At 39.0% G+C, this 17,547-nt stretch overlaps 1 protein-coding gene across 1 annotated transcript in view; it reads right to left on the bottom strand.

Moving 5' to 3' along the window:
- Positions 1-331: 331 nt before the first annotated feature.
- The window catches only part of sult4a1 (sulfotransferase family 4A, member 1), a 24,421-nt gene continuing 7,205 nt past the window's right edge, over positions 332-17,547 (bottom strand). Inside the window, exons 2-7 of the mRNA XM_035679312.1 lie at positions 15,373-15,503; positions 14,229-14,309; positions 13,252-13,378; positions 13,036-13,130; positions 9,556-9,694; positions 332-4,583 (exon numbers count right to left, since the gene is read on the bottom strand). Of these exons, the coding sequence (XP_035535205.1) occupies positions 4,471-4,583; positions 9,556-9,694; positions 13,036-13,130; positions 13,252-13,378; positions 14,229-14,309; positions 15,373-15,503 (686 nt within the window). The 3' untranslated portion in view covers positions 332-4,470. The remainder of the gene's footprint in view (positions 4,584-9,555; positions 9,695-13,035; positions 13,131-13,251; positions 13,379-14,228; positions 14,310-15,372; positions 15,504-17,547) is intronic.

Below are 17,547 nucleotides of genomic sequence, written 5' to 3' on the forward strand. Positions count from 1 at the left end.
AAAGAAATGGGGATGACACTGCAGTGTGTTCATGTGCCACCTGATGATTGTCTGCCTGACATTACAGACCTGTATGTTCCAAATTTGAACTGTATTTAATTTCTTTTACCAGCCTGCATTTCATGGTAGGAACAATGTATGTACATTGACTCTCACTGTCTGACTGAAAGCAGCATTTGAGAACACATTTTTGCAAGTTCCAAACGAGACTTGATACGCTTGATACATTCCTCGTAGGTGTAAAAACCTACTTGGCAATAAACAATTCTGATTCTGATTCTGATTCTGAAGAGTTAAAAGAAACAGAACAGAGTCGTCAGTTATTGCCTGAAGACACAACTTTATTAATAAACCAGCAAGCAAAGCATGTAAAATACAACGCAAGATGCCCAGGAAACAGAGACAGGCATGTATAAAAACCCAAACAAACTATTGAAGTGGAGATGGGCAGCGGAAGCCTTGCCAACGGCTGTAAACAGAGTGACACAGAGAAGAAAGAACAATGAAAAGAAAGAATTTGCAGCCGTAAAAGAGGCGGCTTTGACGAGTGTGTGCTGAGGTTGTCGTTTACATCCACACAATAAAGACATTCACAAGTGTCTGGTAGAGCGCAGGGACTGGTCTGCTGGACTGGAAACTACTGTGGCAACACAGGAAGAGGAGGAGGTGCTGGACTGGTTGTACGTGATGCCTTGGGTTAATAGTCTGACTCCAGATACACTACAGTGAGTAGCAGAATACAGTTAATGCTGGTTATGGGTTAATACTCTGCTCTCTCCTCTCCTGCAGCCAAAACCTGACATTTCTGAGAAGACAGAGAGAAAGAGAGAGAAAGCTCCACAGATCCCAAGAGCCCCTTTTACACATACACACTTGCATCTGGGGACTGCCCATTGTTCCAACGGTCCATTATTCCGAAACCCCAACAGTCCGAAAAATGTCCCATTGGACCGAAAGCCCATTTGCCCAAAAGCCCCTTATTCACCAAGCCTACTGCCAAAGGCCAGTTTCTGTTTTTGTTTTTCTTTGTAAATTTTTTTCTTTATTGTCTTTAATTGATAGTGACAGCTGAAGAGTGACATGAAAGGGGGAAGAAAGAGAGGGGATGACACGCAGCAAAGGTCCACAGGTCGGAATCAAAACCGCTATAGTAAGGACTTGGTACATGGAGCGAAGGCCCGTTTTTGAGAAAATACACACTGTATATGGAGGTTTTTGCCCTTAATATCTTAGTCTATTTGGACATGCAGGAAAGGATGAAGTCATTATGGTAACAATGGTAACATGATAAACATGGTTACCTTGTTAGGTTTAGGAAAAGATCATGATTTGGGTTAATATAAGTGTGTTAGTTACGTCAGTGAAGTTACGTAGGTAAGTTGGTGATACCAGAGTGTGCATTTTCTGAATAACAAACAGGCTTTCAGTCCAATGAGACATTTTTCAGACTGTCGGGGTTTCAGAATAATGAGCTGTCGGAACAATGGAGATAATGTGTTCAAAAACTGAAATTAACGTGTTGACAGATGGCTACAGCATTATTACCTAATCTTGTAGATTAAATACTTTATTTAAATGTATATTATGCTCACAGTGGGGTCAGTAGGGGCCCAATTTATTTAGCCATCGTTTGGCTGAAATCTAATGGAGCTCTGTGTTGTTGATGTAAGTCCTGTATGTTAGATACAGAGAAATGTCATGTACTTTTTAAATACCATGGTATCCTGTTTATGTTGCCTTGAGGTTTTAGTCTTTGCATACGCTTTTAGCTTTCCACCTCTCCTGCACAGGCTCTTGTTTACCTTTCATTCACATATATAATATATATATAAGTGTCTCTGTATAATGTATATGTATCTGAATGTCTTTGTCTTTGTCTCATATCTTTTATAATTTTTGCATTTGCATATTGTCTTGACCTTCAATGTTTGTCTACATGAAACCACCTAATACAGTATCAGCTACTGTGTTTGGCACAGCTGCATCTGCAACCGAGCAGCAGCTGCTCATTTTAACCACCGGAGGGGGTATATATTTTATGATATATGGTAAATACAGTGCAGCAGATTGTGTCTCAAATGCTGACCACTATGTTTGTACAAAATATCAGTTAAAAGAGAGAGTGTGCTGCTCCTTAAAGCCATCATTTGTAGAATTTGTACATAATTATAGCATTTTTTCTGATGGCATAAGCTGATATGATACTACCACTGAGCAGGATAAAGTTACACATTATTCAACTCTACACATAGTGCATTTAAAGATCAATGACGAATCCTTGAAGTTGATGTCTGATGCAAGTCGGTCTAAGCATTCTGATGGTGTCACTGAGCACTGACAAGATATAACTCTCTGTGTCTCTCTCTCTCTGTCTCTCTTAAACACACACATCCGTATACACACGTAAAGCTCATACATAAGTGTCCGGTGACAATCGGTGATGGAGGCTGAAAAACCCTGCACCGCTTGGAGCAGAAAAAAACAAAAAAAGAACAATGATCATCTAACACAGCACTCGCTCAGCTGTGACACTGAGCTGCTTTGCCTCTTCCGCTTACCTTCCATGGGTCTACCTGGCTCGGAGCCATTGCTGCATCAAGACAACCGCTAATGCACTCAGTTTCAGGGTTAGACCGATATATGGGGATGACAGATTAAAGGGCAGATATTGGTGTTGTCTGTAAGAACTGTAATTCTCTTTGGGTAGTTAGTTCAGTTATAATGTAACCAGCAAATTTATAACAGGCATCCATTGACATTTTATAACTGTAAATATGTCCTATTCAGCCATTGTACCTAAGTTGTAATTTTAAAATTTTTTCACCTCCCAGGCAGTAATGTATTCCAGTTTTCCACACCAAACAGGTGTGTATGGCCTGTCCTACAGAGCTCCGAACAATAAAACTGTTTCATTAGCCTGGCCTTGTCTGGAGAGGTTTAGTGTCTCCTGATTGTGTAAATGTTTCTGAGGGGTTCATCTGACAACCAGAACCATCAGAGGGAATCACAGAGGCGGCTTACAGATATTTGTGGTTGATCAACACTGCACATCACAAGTCAAAGTGATGACTTGCATTTAAATAATACAAATAAATCAATTTAAAGGCTGAGTCACAAGAAAGATGTGGCCGCGTAGTAGTTCTGTTGGGTGCACCCTCTGATGACAAAATGTTGTTAATAAGGCCCTAGCAGACCCTCAAATACTCACAGTTGTGTAAAGGACAATTCCTGCTAACGTGCCCCTTTAATCAGCCCCAGTATGCTCGAATATCCCTTCTAAGTGGCCCAAGTGCTTATTCCTCTCTCTAGACAAAAACATTAGTGCAAAAAAATCCTCAAGATTTTCACCACTACTCACCAATCCAACAAGTGGTCTAAGACATACATATACATTACGTTTCCATGGCTACTTCCTCCAGCTTCTCCAAGTGGATCCCAATGCGTTCCCAGGCCAGATGGGACATATAATTCCTGCAGCATGTTCTGGGTCTGCCCCTGGGTCCACTCCCAGGTGGGCCATCCCTGAATTATGAATGGCGCACTGAAAGCTGAATGTCTGAGCTTCTCACACTGTCCCACTGGGCCAGTCCAGCCACCCTGCGAACCCCTCCTTGTCAGGGACAATAGCTTCAGTAGGATCCACAAGGGCAAACTGGACTGAGGGGGCGCCAGACTGACAATTCAAGAAACGTTCAAGCGCAGTATGCTTTAAACAAAGCGCTTGTTGAATCATTGAACAGTAATTCAACAATCACGCCCGCTTCAGGCGAAGTGTGCAGAGGTGGATTTGAACTTTTCTAAAGCTCTCCTTTTTAATCCTTTACACAACTACCTTTGTCACTTTTTGTGTGCAGCACAATGAATGCTTTTGAGGAGAAATTGTCCAAAAGTATACGGAGAGAGCAGCCTTTCCCAGAAGAGGGACAATCATCAACTGGCATGTTTTTTCCCCTGTCCAGACATATTGACATGTGATTTTCTGTGTATTTCAGCCACAAATATCGACACGTAGTTTGAATCCCTGTTATTAATACAGCCATAGTCTAGGATTTTAAATATAAATGTTGACCAATACTTACTACGTATCGGCCCCTAAAAATCCCATATCGGTCGAACCCTGGTTAGTATATACACATATACATACACAGCAGTGGGAACATACTGTGGAGGAAGGGGTTAAGGGAGGTTTGGTTTAACTATTGATTGAGAAATTTCAATAAACTCCTAATAAATCTGGATTAATTCTGATCAATCCACAAGAGTGGGATTTTTGATGACTCGAGACATTGAATTCTAGGAAGAGTCTTGTAGTGTAATCCCTCTGTCAGACTGTACCATTAAACGTCAGACTGATTGACTGAATGGAGATGTAGGAGCGTGGGTTTTGGCAGGAAGTGTGCACTTGTCGACTGTACTGAAGTGGATCAGTGGAATGGAGAGTGGTGAAGCAGTATGGGAGGAGGGCCCTCCTCACAGGCAGAAGTCAAAGGTCAGGTCGGACTTGCCCATCTTCTGTCTGTACACCGTGTCAAACTTTTCGTTCATAGAGACTGTGAAGACGTCCTTCCACAGACCCACACGACCTGCAGGTAGGATACACAGGAAGAGGGAAGATTTGTAGATATTAATAAAAAATTCAGGTACCTTTCAACACAACCATGAATGTCCGCCTCCTAAATTACTCAGTACAGCTCAAAGATGTGTCCTGTACCTGAAACTGTTCCTTAAGCAGATTCATTAAGCAAGGCTATATTACTAACTGGCAACTGTTCCAGGGCCCCAGAATTACAGTAGACCTAATCTAAGATTTACTGTGTGTCAATGCAAGGGAATCAATAGGGGCCAAGCAGCTCATTGTTGCCCTTCGGACCACTAAAAAATTAATCCGACTATGTACTTAAAGGTCCAGGGTTTAGGATTTAGTGGCACCTAGTGTTGAAGTTGCAGACTGCAACCAACTGAATACCACTTGCCATCCAAGCATGTAGCATAAAATACATTGGCTGCAAAAGGCCCTATTTCCAGCCAATGTTTGGTTTGTCCATTCTGGGCTACTGTAGAAACATGGCTGTTCAACGTAGCGGTCTTCGTAGAAGAGGACCAGATCCCTCTGTAGATAAAAACAGCTCATTCTATGGTAACAAAAACACAAGGAGTCTTATTTTCTGGTGATTATTCACTAATGAAAACATATCTATCAACATTATATTATATTTCTGACAATAGATCCTCCTAAATATTACACACTGGACCTTAAGTTTCACACTCACTTTTAAAAGATATCTGTATCAATTCATTTTAACCACACTCCCACGCTAAATGACTCATTATCAAAAATGAACCAATCACAAGCAACAAGTATTTTCATCCATGCTCTAAATGCGAAAACCAATGGCACTAGTGATGTCTGGCACTGATAACAAAACTAAAAGTGAAGATGGAAACATTGGCTTGAAAGGTTGTAACAGGAATGAAGAGAAGACAAAACATCTTTTGACAAAAGATATAACACTGGACTGGTTTATGACAATGCACAACAAGCCTGAAAGTTCATTCTTGACCTTTGAAGTAGTACTTTGAGAAAATAATCTTAAGTCAAGGTCCACTCACTAGCTTTTTCTTAAAGTCATCTGCAGACAGAGTTGTCTTATTGATTTTTTTTTTTTAATCAATTTATAAATTGATGATTGGTCAAATTCACTACACCATATTTTTTATCACAGTAGTAGTAAATCAGTGGTTCTTAACCTGTGGACTGGGGACACCCAGGGTCAAGGGGTCCTTGAGAGGGTTCCAGGGGGTTCCCAGGGTTTAATTTGCTAAAAGCTAGTTCAATGAGAGAATGTATAAAAATAACTGTTTTGTTTCACACTCTTTACTGTTATATCTGCCAATCTACAGTAACACAGTAGCACTTCCTGTGCAAAGTGTTACTCTGCCTGCTATGCTCAGATTCTGAAAAACATTTTTTCATCTCACAATAAATAAAACAGAGATTTTATGTTATATATATATATATATATATATATATATTCATTTTTTTTGCTTGGTTTTTCTCTTAACATTTGGAGGGCCAAATCGAACCTTATAGAGGGCCAACTTTGCCCCGCATGCCCCACTTTGGGCAGCCCTGGTATAGACAGTTATGGAATCTTATATCTGAGACTATATCTGTTCTGATCAAATACTGGTCCACAGCCTGATGTGGATCAATTTGGAGGTGCTTGACACCAAAAAGGTTGTGAACCACTGCTTTAAATAATTCTGTGATCTACTTCAATAAACCTTTTGGTAAAGGCCTTCAATTTAAAGTAAAACTAGTCTTTTCTTGTTTTCCATCTTGTCAACAGCATGTTCCTCGGTTCCTCATTTACAGGCAGAAATGAATTAATTAAATCCCATGCTTATTTTCTGTCCTCAAAATCCTATTTTAAAATCATAGCAGTTGGATTGAAGGCTTTTAGTTTTGCTTCAGTAGTGCGACAGTCTGTATATGGCCCTGCTCAGGAGTTATGACTTCTGCATGAATTCTCATGATTCATCTGACACATTCTGATGGATGTTGTTTTTCTGCACTGAAAACATCACATTTTATTTGACACGCTTCAGCTGCAGAGTGAATGCAGCCTGACGTGGCAGTGACTCACCTGCTGCGGTGTGTGTGTGACAGATCAGATTGATCAGACTGTCAGCTGTGTGTTAAGCCTATAGCAGACCAGACACCAGACTTCCATGCACTAAAAGAAAAATAATTGATGGGGAAACAGAAAAAGATACAGATAACCATAACAAATTAAAGCAGGAATGGCAACAGAAACCAACCGAATAATTATAACAAATCAAGGAATAAAATGTAAAAGATGTCTAGATGAAACTCAAAGAGGGTTAAATAAAAAGTAACTGGGGCTGCAGCTGGAAATCATACAGTCTATAGTTGAAATGCAATCTGTGGTGTAGATACAATATGTAGCCACACGATGGTGCCATAATCATGTCAAAGACACTCAGGTCCACGTGTATGTAGGCTGCAAAAATTTAGTCGGATACAATTACTAATTATTTGTTAATCAATAATCTTATTGCCTTATCAATAAGATTATGTGTATTGTATTAAAAAAAATGTGGCATATAAAATGTGTCCTCTTCTGCTTTAGTTAGCAAATTCAGGCAGCAGCCTACAGACCATTTTCACAGCTGGAAGGCAGAACCTGCACTGTGCTGTGATGTTGTTCCCTTTTCTGCTTTAAAGACAAAATAATGGTGACATTTCCACCCAGTGAAAGCACCAGAGTGCTGTTGTGAGACTCAATAAGTGTTGTGTGCATGGAAGTATACCATTCTTTTATTAAATATACGTTAAAATCGGAATCCTGCTAATAATCCCAATTTTTATTTATCATAGAAACTCTTATAGTATATTATTTTGAGTTTCAATTGTTTCACTTATATATTTTACACATTTTTCGTCATAAGATCAAGGTTAGGACGGTTACTTTAAAAATGTAATCTGATACAGTTACTAATTACCTGTTGAAAAATGAAGTCAATAACCTAACCTAAGTATCACATTATGAACTAATATAACTTGTTTACTTTCTGTTACTTTTGAATTACCTCAATACCAACTATGCAAATAAAGACAAGGGGAAATAAATATTAAGTATTGATGTAGGTATATTGTATAAGACAACAGAACAATGTGACCTTAGAAAAGAAAATGGGAACCAAGACTTTTAGCATCAAAAATGTGTCCTCTGCTAAAAATAATTACTACTAATAATAATCTGTTGTTTTTCTGTAACTGTAATGGATTACATTACAAATATTTTTTTATCCTGATTACGTAATTCAGTTACATGTGATCCGTTACTCCCCAAGCCTGCATAAGATTACAAATTTAATTTAATTTGATTATTTAAGTACGTATATTGATAAAATACAGTATCTGCTACATATTGAAATGGAGTCAGATGTATGTTAATGTTCCCTGACTATCACTGTCACAGAGCATGAGGTACTGTAAGCCAAGATCAGTGAAGGGTTAAACTGTAAAGGAAGTAATATAAAGCCTGTACTGTCCCGTGTTCCAGTGTTTGATGTGTAAACAGTGTCTCATATAGATTTGTCCTGTTTCCAAAACCGACTGCTCAGCTCATTTTGGGGTCCCTGGGGGTTAAAGTGCCAACAAAGTCAAACAATGTGTGTATGTGTGTGTTCCAGCCAGGCTAGGTGAAAGGAAAAAAATGTCTTGTGAAACTGGTGTGAGGACTCCTCTCTCCGCCTCTGTCCGTCTAATCCTGACCTAATTATAATCTCATTACAATGTACAGTACGATAGAGTGTGTGAGGCATCAGTGTATTTATATTGGACTATATCAGATAATGAGACCAGCTGTACATTATGTAACATGCAGTATCCTGTCCTACTTAAACCACTCACAACTCACCATAGACAAACTCATTAATCCCTACAGCCTTTTAGCAGAATAAAACCCACGTACAACAGCCCTATAGTCACTACCAGTTTGGTTGAGCTTAAAATGTTGTTTTTTATTGAGACTCTCTGAGGTGTTGATTGACCCTACTTTACATTATATTTCAGCCAAAGTTGGTGATAACCAACAATAACACCAGAGTGGTTTTGCGGTATCAGGAAAAAGAGCTAGTGATTTATCTGTCCTCTACCTCTTGGTCTTTTAATAGCGTTGTAAGAGGAGGCTAAGTCGATATCATGAGCTCACCGATATGATTCAGGCCTGATCTAATGGCTCTAAAAGAGGAACATTAACCACGTTTATGCTCTCACTCCTCTCAGCATCCTCCTCTTCTAACTGTACAGTTCTTTCTCTCAAATGTGTTCAAGACTTATATTCCATTTGGCATCACCACAGTGATGTCTCATACCAGAGTTGTATTTGTTGCACTTATTCGTGGAACTTTGAACTGAACTATGTCCTGGAAGCTTTGTGTTTTTCCTTGTGCTGTTTCTTGTTTGTCATATTTGCTTGACTATATTGGGTCTTGTCTTTTTGCCAAATGCAGACAGAGACTAAAGAATGTATTTTGTTTTGCTAAAATTCCCTATAAAAAAGAAAAAGATCTAAACTTTCTTTCCAGTCTGACAAATGTCACTTGAGTCAGTTCAAGTCTGGTAAATATATAACATATAATAATATGATATACTTTAGCTCTGAAAGGAGCCATTGTCCATTATGTGTACTTTAGATTGGGTTTGTGGAGACCTTACGAAATGCAGTTGCGATGTTTAACCCGTTGAAATAAATCTGATAAACACCAGACTATGCCAACATGCAAAATAGGATCATGGGATACCAACTCATAAACTAAAGGAACTCAGACAGAAGAGAACATGTTAGATGTAGTGAAAGTGTAACACAAATAGTCAAAAGTCACTACTCTACGGCCCTTTCCAAAAGCCCTTTCACCCAGACGTCTTACTGTAAGTTGGACTTCAGGGAGCCAGATACTCAAAACTCTGCATAGTTAGCAAGCCAGAGAGTCTGAGCAATGTTGTGTTTGTCTTCTCCCACTCACCCCTGCAGATGGACAACGCCTCAGAGTTGCCGCACTGCTCAATGAGCTGGTTGCAGCTCTCCACCATGCCCTCCAGCTGAACCTTGTCACAGGAAACACCCAGGAACCGGGCTAACTGTTCCACCAGCGTCCCCAGATCCTGGAGAGGAGAGGAAAGGAGAGGAGAGGAGAGGACGATATGTAAAGGGAGTTCTAAAAATGGGAAATTTATGAAAACAGTAATCACACAAATACAGAGAAAACTGCCTCCCTCTTGAACTCTTAAATAATGCCAAGGCAGTGATTCTGTTTCCCCAAACAGCATCCACCCACAGCTGCAGTGAACACACTGTTCTCTGTGCTTACACAATCTATGTGGCATAAAGGTGAGAAACACTGCCTGCAGACATATGACAGCTGTAAGAACAAAATGTACAGCTCTCTAGGAACACACTTTACAGCTCTGGGGTATATACACATGTTTGCATGTGGGTGTATGTGTCTGTGTGTGTTCAGTTAGAGATTACTGACCCAGTTAGCAGCTAGCTTTGAGCTAAATGCTAATGTCAGTATGCTAACATGCGCACAGTGACAAAGCTAGCATTCTGATGTTTAGCAGGTATAACGTTGACCTTCTTGGTTTAGCATATAAGGGTGCTAACATTTGCTAATTAGCAATAACATTAAGTACAGTTGAGGTTGATGGGAATTACTGTTTTTTTAAATAAATGAAACAATTAATAATTAATTTGCCTAAAAAGGCCTGCTAGTCACATTTCGTTAACTTTGGACAGAGCTAGGCTAGCTGTTTCCCCCTGTTTGCCAAGTTAAGTTATTTTCTCCTGATGTTAGCTTCTTATATTTAGTGTATAGTTTTAATAGTTTTTAGTCTTGATATTCTTATCTAACTCTAAAAATGTCAAGCTATTAATTTAAAGCAGAAATAATTAAACATTTGGGGGTCCCGGTACAAGCTGTAAAAACAACACTGACATGTTCTTAAAAAGTTGTCTGTGGCTAACCTGTTAGCAAACAGCCTACACATCCACCAGACACAAAGCAACATTAGCAATTATTTGGACCCATTTTTCTGGCCACCTGCTAATATTTTAGTCCAATCTTTCTTCTCCTTTTAGCTCTAGTTTAATCTCCACCTTGAGAAAAATATCAAGCTCTTTAGCTGCTCTTGCCATTTTAAAACAAAATGAGAGCATGAGACTGAGACAAATCATTAAAGAACCAGTGGCTAGGATTCAGTGGCATCTAGTAGTTAAGTTGCAGATTGCAACCATTTGAATATCGTTTGTCTTTGTAGGAGAAAATAAAGTGGCTCTATCTAGACCCGGTGTTTGTCCATTCTGAGCTACTTTAGAAACATGTCAGTTCAACATGGCGGACTCCATGCAGGGCAGATAAAAACGGCTCATTCTAAGTTAATGAAAAAAAACATTATTCTCAGGTGAGTATACACTAATGAAAACATACCTATTAATATATATTTTTTGCCAAAAACCCTTCTAAATGTTACACTCTGGAACTTCAGTGTTGCGGCCTGAATAACCAAAACATTCGTCACTACAACTCTTTTTTTCGAACACACAGAGAAATACAGCACCTCAGATGTTTCAAATGGCATAAACAGTGGATTGATTTTTTTATTCATACATAATTATCTATAAAATGTTGTCGTGTTTTTTAACAGCACCAAGTGAAATTACAAGACCAATTGCGTCTTTTCCCTTCAATGCTAAGACATATCTTCTAAGAACAGCCTATCCTGTGTGAGTCTGTGCCTCGTAAACATGATAAGATCAGATAATGTGAAAAGGGACCTTTGACGAAGCAAAGGGCAAATATTGATCTGGCATATTATGTTCTTTTTCTTTGAATAGAGAGTTTTACACAAGAATGTTCTGTACAAAAAGATAGATAGGATACATGTGTCTGCCACGTCATATGGAAAGAGGTATAGAGGATTAAACTGAAGTTTAAAATAGGTTACAGCTGTAGGAAAATGATGGGGAGGGGACCTCAATTAGTGAGGAAACAGACTTAATTTTGTAATTTCTATTTGTACAGTGAAAACTAAATACCTATTAAAAAAATACTTATTTAGGAAAACAAAACCAAGTTAGTGTCACTTAAACTTACTAGTAAAAGCTGTTTAATCAAGAATATTTTTAAAACAAAAAAATAGTTAGTGTTACTTAAACTTAAACAACAATTTTTTTGAGTTAAAACAATTACCACATTACAGTGTATAGTGTGAGATCTGGAAGGTTCCCACCAATGTCAAGGTGCTGATGAATTGTCCCTTCCCAATATGTTACCAATCTCAAATGATGAAGAATGATGATGAAGTCCACATAGTGCTACCACTGTAGATCTATGCTGAACTGCCAGGTTTGTGTGTTTTTGAGCAAAGAGTGGGCTATTTGATGAAGAGTAAGAGAGCAAGATATGGAGTTACCTGACCTGATCTGGCAACCCGCTGTACTACCAAGGTTTCTGGTTCCAACAAAGACCATTATGAATGCAATTTATTTCACTTCCCTACTGACAAAAAAAGCATGAAAGATATGGAGGAAAATCAGTATTGCTTCCTGTTGTTTTGTGTTGTAGTTGATCAATATATATTTTTTCAAAAACACATTCAAAAGAGAGACTGAAAAATGCAACGTTATACAAGTAACCTTAACTTCGTTAATCCACTCAATTATCAAGACCTGTCAAAATCATATTTAAGCCTTAGGCCTAAAATTCCTTTTTTTTAAGACCCTGAGGGCACCGCGTTTAGTTGGCTAGAAGCAAATGGAGTCTGAATGGTGATGAATGAATGGTGGTTTGAAGCACTTAGTATTAGTATTAGAAGGCTATCCCTCCCCCTCCTCTTCATGAGTGTATCAGGATATCATTGTATAAGCCATTATTTTATAGAGATATTATACTGTAGGGTATTAGACACAGCTTGTCTAACTAATGAGTTTCTTTGTGAATGTCAAGCATGACTTAATCAGGAGAGTCCTGTCAGCAGAAGCCTGAGACACACAGACTGGTGAGCTCTGATGTCACAGTGAATGTCTGTAAATTCATGAGCTGATTATAAATTAAATAAAGTTTGAATATAAGTTTAATTTTGAGGATTTTAGACTTGGGGAATCAGTAACTATCTTCTTTAAACGAACCTCTCATAACCTCTTGTTTGAATTTTTTATTAAAGTTAGCCATTTTATTTTCCCACTCCCACATGTTTCATATTATTATTATTATTATCATATTTCTCCAACGCTGTGCGACAAACAAAGGATGTTAAATGTGGGTTAAAATGTCACACCAGAGGGCTACACATACACAGTCACATTCATCTGTACAGAAGCTCCACTGGAAAGTTTTCTGGTTCACTGTACCTATCTGAACCAAAAGGTCCAACAGTCAGACAAGTCAGATCTGCAGACAAGGGCTAGCAGACAGAGAAAGCACAAGAGACAGTGACAGTGTTACCTTGTACATGTCTTCATATTTCAAGAAGAGGACATTAGAGTCCATACGATGTTCCCAAAATTCCTGAACATGTTCAAACCAGGAACCATATCCCACTGTTAGAGAGAGAGAGAGAGAGAGAGAGAGAGAGAGCGAGAGATGCACCTGGATTAAAACAGTACAGTTCACTGACTTGAAACCAGATGGAAGCCAGTCCTCCAGAACCTTCATACTTACGCTTGTCATTCATGAAGCGCCGGCAGAACTCCTGGAAGGTTCCCCGGTAGCTCATGGTCCTGAGAGAGCGATGGAACTGGTAGTAGGACACTACCAAGTCCTTAGGGTTACGAGCCATGTAGATCACCTAGAAGAGAACCACAACAGTGCTCACTGCAGTCAGGTACATAACTGGGACAGTCTCTTCCTCAGAGAGAACCTTATTTTTTCAAGGTGACGGGTATTGGTTATTTTATTGAGCTACAGCTTAAAAGAGGGAACTTCCTTCTTCCTCCAGAACATCAAAATTATTTTTTTAGCTGTAATTAGACCATAAGAAAGAAGTTGCTTCTCTGTTCTTGTTAATATAGATGTGGCATCTGAAATTCCTAGCACAATTAAGACAGGACCAGGTTTGATGTGGGTGTCAAGAATATCAGAAAACGTTTAAAAAATGTTTGTCCGCTATCTCTCTATCCTGGGAGAGAGAGAAAAGCTATGGAGAAGATTTGCCTCTGCTGTATTGCATTTATCGGGGAGACATCTGGAAACATCTTGTTGAGCTTTAATTTTGAAGAGTGGAGTCTGTGGATGACACAAAACTGAACAAGACAATGCCTAGAGTTGATGAAGCACACATTAATCTCGTTAAGGCTTATGTCTCAGGTCGTCAATTTGTTGTTGAAGTACTGCAGAGTAGCAATTTGGTTATTGGAGATGTTGACGTCATCTTTCAATGACCTTCTCTGGTCTTGACCCTTGAACTCTTGACCCTGCATTACCATCCCGTAAGCCTTTGCCCCTCATTTTGTGAAATAAATCATTGAACTGCACCAATCCCTGCCTCTGTCGTCTGCATTTGGGTCCATCCTCCGTTTCCCAGCAACTTCAATGTTCTGCCTGAACGAATGCTATGAATATTTTTGATCAAATTCCGGACACAATTTTGGCACAATAAGTGCTACTGTATGTATACTGTCCGGTCTCAGTGGACTGACCTTGGCCTCTCCGTTGTGCATGGCTGTGGGGAGGAATCGATAGGGAAGATGGCTTTTGATCAGACGAGGGGACGTCAGCTCCTGTGAAGGAAGTAATTATTTTATATATTATTATTATTATTATTTTATGTATATGTCTTATACAATGCAATGTTCTAGCCATACTGTCAATGCTTCCAGCTCACAATTCCAGCAGTCTGAGCTGTTCTGTATATGGTGTTTATATAATTATATAATTTGGCATTCAATTTATTTTCTCTAAAACAGGTTGAGTATTATGAGTCCATTTGGTCTGCCAAGAATGGAAGCCAAAACAATGTGTGAATATTGGTCATCATGGACATTCCTTTTTTGTTTCAACAAGTTTCAGAGGTTGAATGCAGTTTCCTGAAGAGTACAAGCAATAAGTGCATTCCCATCCACAATGAGTGGCTGACGTTGTGCAGAACCGCAGAAGACATTATACAACTGTTCTCAGAGTCCCCATTTTGAGTAATCTGACCTTTAAGTGTAGAAGAACATTACATCCTTACAAAGAGTTTACAGAAACGTGACCTGGGATAAAAGAACTGGAGGTTAACACTAGCTTTTCCGAAAACAACAGACCTTTTCTCGTGCATTTTAAAATCATCCATTGCAAGTAAATAACACAATGCAATGTACCCAAAAAAGCTGACATGAGTTAAACTTTTGCTGGGTTGCAATGCAACACTCTTCAGGAATTGGGTGGGTTAAGAGAGAGAGAATCATTAACTTTACAGACTTGCAGGTCTTCGACTATTCATTTAAACATGTCCAAAAACATGAATCCAGCAGTGGGACGTGATAAGCCTTTGAATCAAGCTTGCTGTTTAGTTGTTCTTATGTTCTCATATGGACATACAGTCCTTGTGATTGCAAGCAACACTAAACTTGTGATTGTGGTGTAAAATTTCGATAGCTAACAACAACATCTCATGTTTCACATCTAAACAAGGTGTTGGTTTTGTCGTAACGCTACTACAGCAAAAGGCATACACACTACAATGCAGAGTTGTTATTTTGCCAGCTGGCAAAAATCTTAATCTAAAAGCCTCCACAGGCCCAGAACTCCTGCAGTCTCCAAATGAGTCAGTGAAGGTCAACCTGATTTCAGCTACATTACCTGTATGATGTCCAGGCCAGGTTGGGGGTACTCCAAGACAGGCAACTGTTCATCAATGTTCATAAGGCCAATCTCATCTGGGTCTGCTCCCTGACTCACGAGATACACAACCTCCTGAAGTAGACTGGTGCCTACAAGGATCGAAGAGAGATCCAAAGGACGGGAATTTAGGATGGCACAAAGAGAACAAGAAAAGCAGTTGCCGTGTGCACAGAGGTTAACTGTTACAATGTTAGCGGAAAGTGAGTCTGTAAGCAAACCCTTGCTGGATCTTACAGCAGTAATTTTACTTATCTTAGTGTATATTAGATGGTCAGACAAGGACCAATCTCTAGGAGACTTATATCCTCTTTTAGCTCCTGTTTTTTTGTTTTTTCTGACCCACAAACTGGTATTATCAGCCTCATTTCCTAGAGCAGCAGCTTTTCTTTTTGCAGCAAAATAGCTCAGATAAACCCACTGTACACAAGCTGACCAGCACCACACAGCAGACAGAGAAAGTTAGCAACTGTAGGTGGTGAACATAGTGACCAAAAACAGAGCTAACAGAGTGTGAATATGTGGCTTACATTCATCAGGTGTGTTACTACATTGGTCATTATAAGATGGTGATATGTCAGATGTGTTTTCAGCTTGTTCTATGATCTGCAAGTGGCCCAAAATTTTTCTTTTTTTTAAAATGCTACTTTTAAATAGTACTCCTTTAACATTGTCAGACTCACAATAGACAGTTATAAAAACAGGTAAGTATCTAAATCAATACTGCAGACTCACAGATACCATCTTGTTTATTCCATTTTTATTCTTCTTAGTCAAAACCTTGAGTCTACATGGCCCACAATGCATCTTGATTGCCAGCAGTTCAAGATTCAGTTGTGTTTGTAGCCGCAAATGTATCCTTCACCAGCACAGATGAGGAGCAGCTACAGAGGTCTGGTAAGACTGGTAGATTTTTATTTATTTAAAAAATTGTAGTCTTCAGCCACTGACTCAAGTGACATCACTTGAGGACATATCAGACTTCACACAGCTCCCTCTGTGTGACCAGCTTTATATAACTTTTTTTATTCAACTTTTAACCAGTGCAGGTGTACAGTATGTGCCATGCTAAAGGGTAACTTGTCAGCACATGTTCAAGGTAGAGAAATGCATTCATGTTTATTTTTGCCACTTTTTCAGTCAGCCTGGTGATTCAGCCTTGCTGTCTTTCAATCCTAAATCAACAGTCACTTATCAAGTAAAACTACCAGTCACTGCCCACATTAAAGCAGAATCTTTGTCATCATAATACCGTTTTATCTGTTGCCATGCCAATGTTTCATGTGGCATCCATGTGACTCATTTTGGTCTGCAGGACATGCTCACATGTATTTTTTGGAAAGCAGGAGTCTAATAACACAACAAAATGAAGGCTCGAGGCTGCTATCAGATAACACCTTGTGAAACCTGAAGGACATTGCTTCATTAAGCAAAGAGTAAGGTAATGGCTTTTATCAGAGTACAATCAATTCAGCATTGCTGTTTTTTTAATAAGCTATGGGAGCTTGTCAGCTTTCTGCAGAAAAGGGTGATGGGAAAAAGACTGGCTGTTTTTTCTTAGAGGAAGAAGATGTGCATTTGCGTGGCCTCAGGCTGGTCACATGCTGGCTGTGACACTAAATAAATCATGCAGTTAAGAAGTTTCCTGCGAAATCTGTCTCACTTTAAAAGAAAACTTTTATTTCTCATTGGTACCAGTTATGGTGTGTTTTGCATTCATGAAAGGGTTCAGTTATGTTTGAAACATCAACAATGACAAAATAAAAGCCATTTTACAGCCAAACATTGAAACCAGAGATTCAAAAAAAATATCTGAGGACACTGAGTGCAGGGCATGTCCAAGCCAAAACTGTCAAGAGTTTCTAATCAAGATGGACCCCTTGTCTATGCTAAATGTATTTGTCATTCATAATTTGTCCCTATGAGTCGAGTAGATAATGTACAATTCCAGTATGTATTCTATCACTGCTACCGTCATGTAGTGATTTGCATGTTTTTGGCAGGGAAATCTTTGCTTTTTATCATTTTTATACATTTAACATTTTTATTGTTAAAAATATTGCAATATGGGTTTTTACTTGTTTTATCCTGCAAATGCAGTTTACAGCAGGTATAAAAGGTAATTTATCTGTAAAT

Source organism: Morone saxatilis, unplaced genomic scaffold (genome assembly GCF_004916995.1).
Source record: "Morone saxatilis isolate NCDOM2014 unplaced genomic scaffold, NCSU_SB_2.0 Contig10, whole genome shotgun sequence".
NCBI classification, from domain to species: Eukaryota; Metazoa; Chordata; class Actinopteri; family Moronidae; genus Morone; species Morone saxatilis.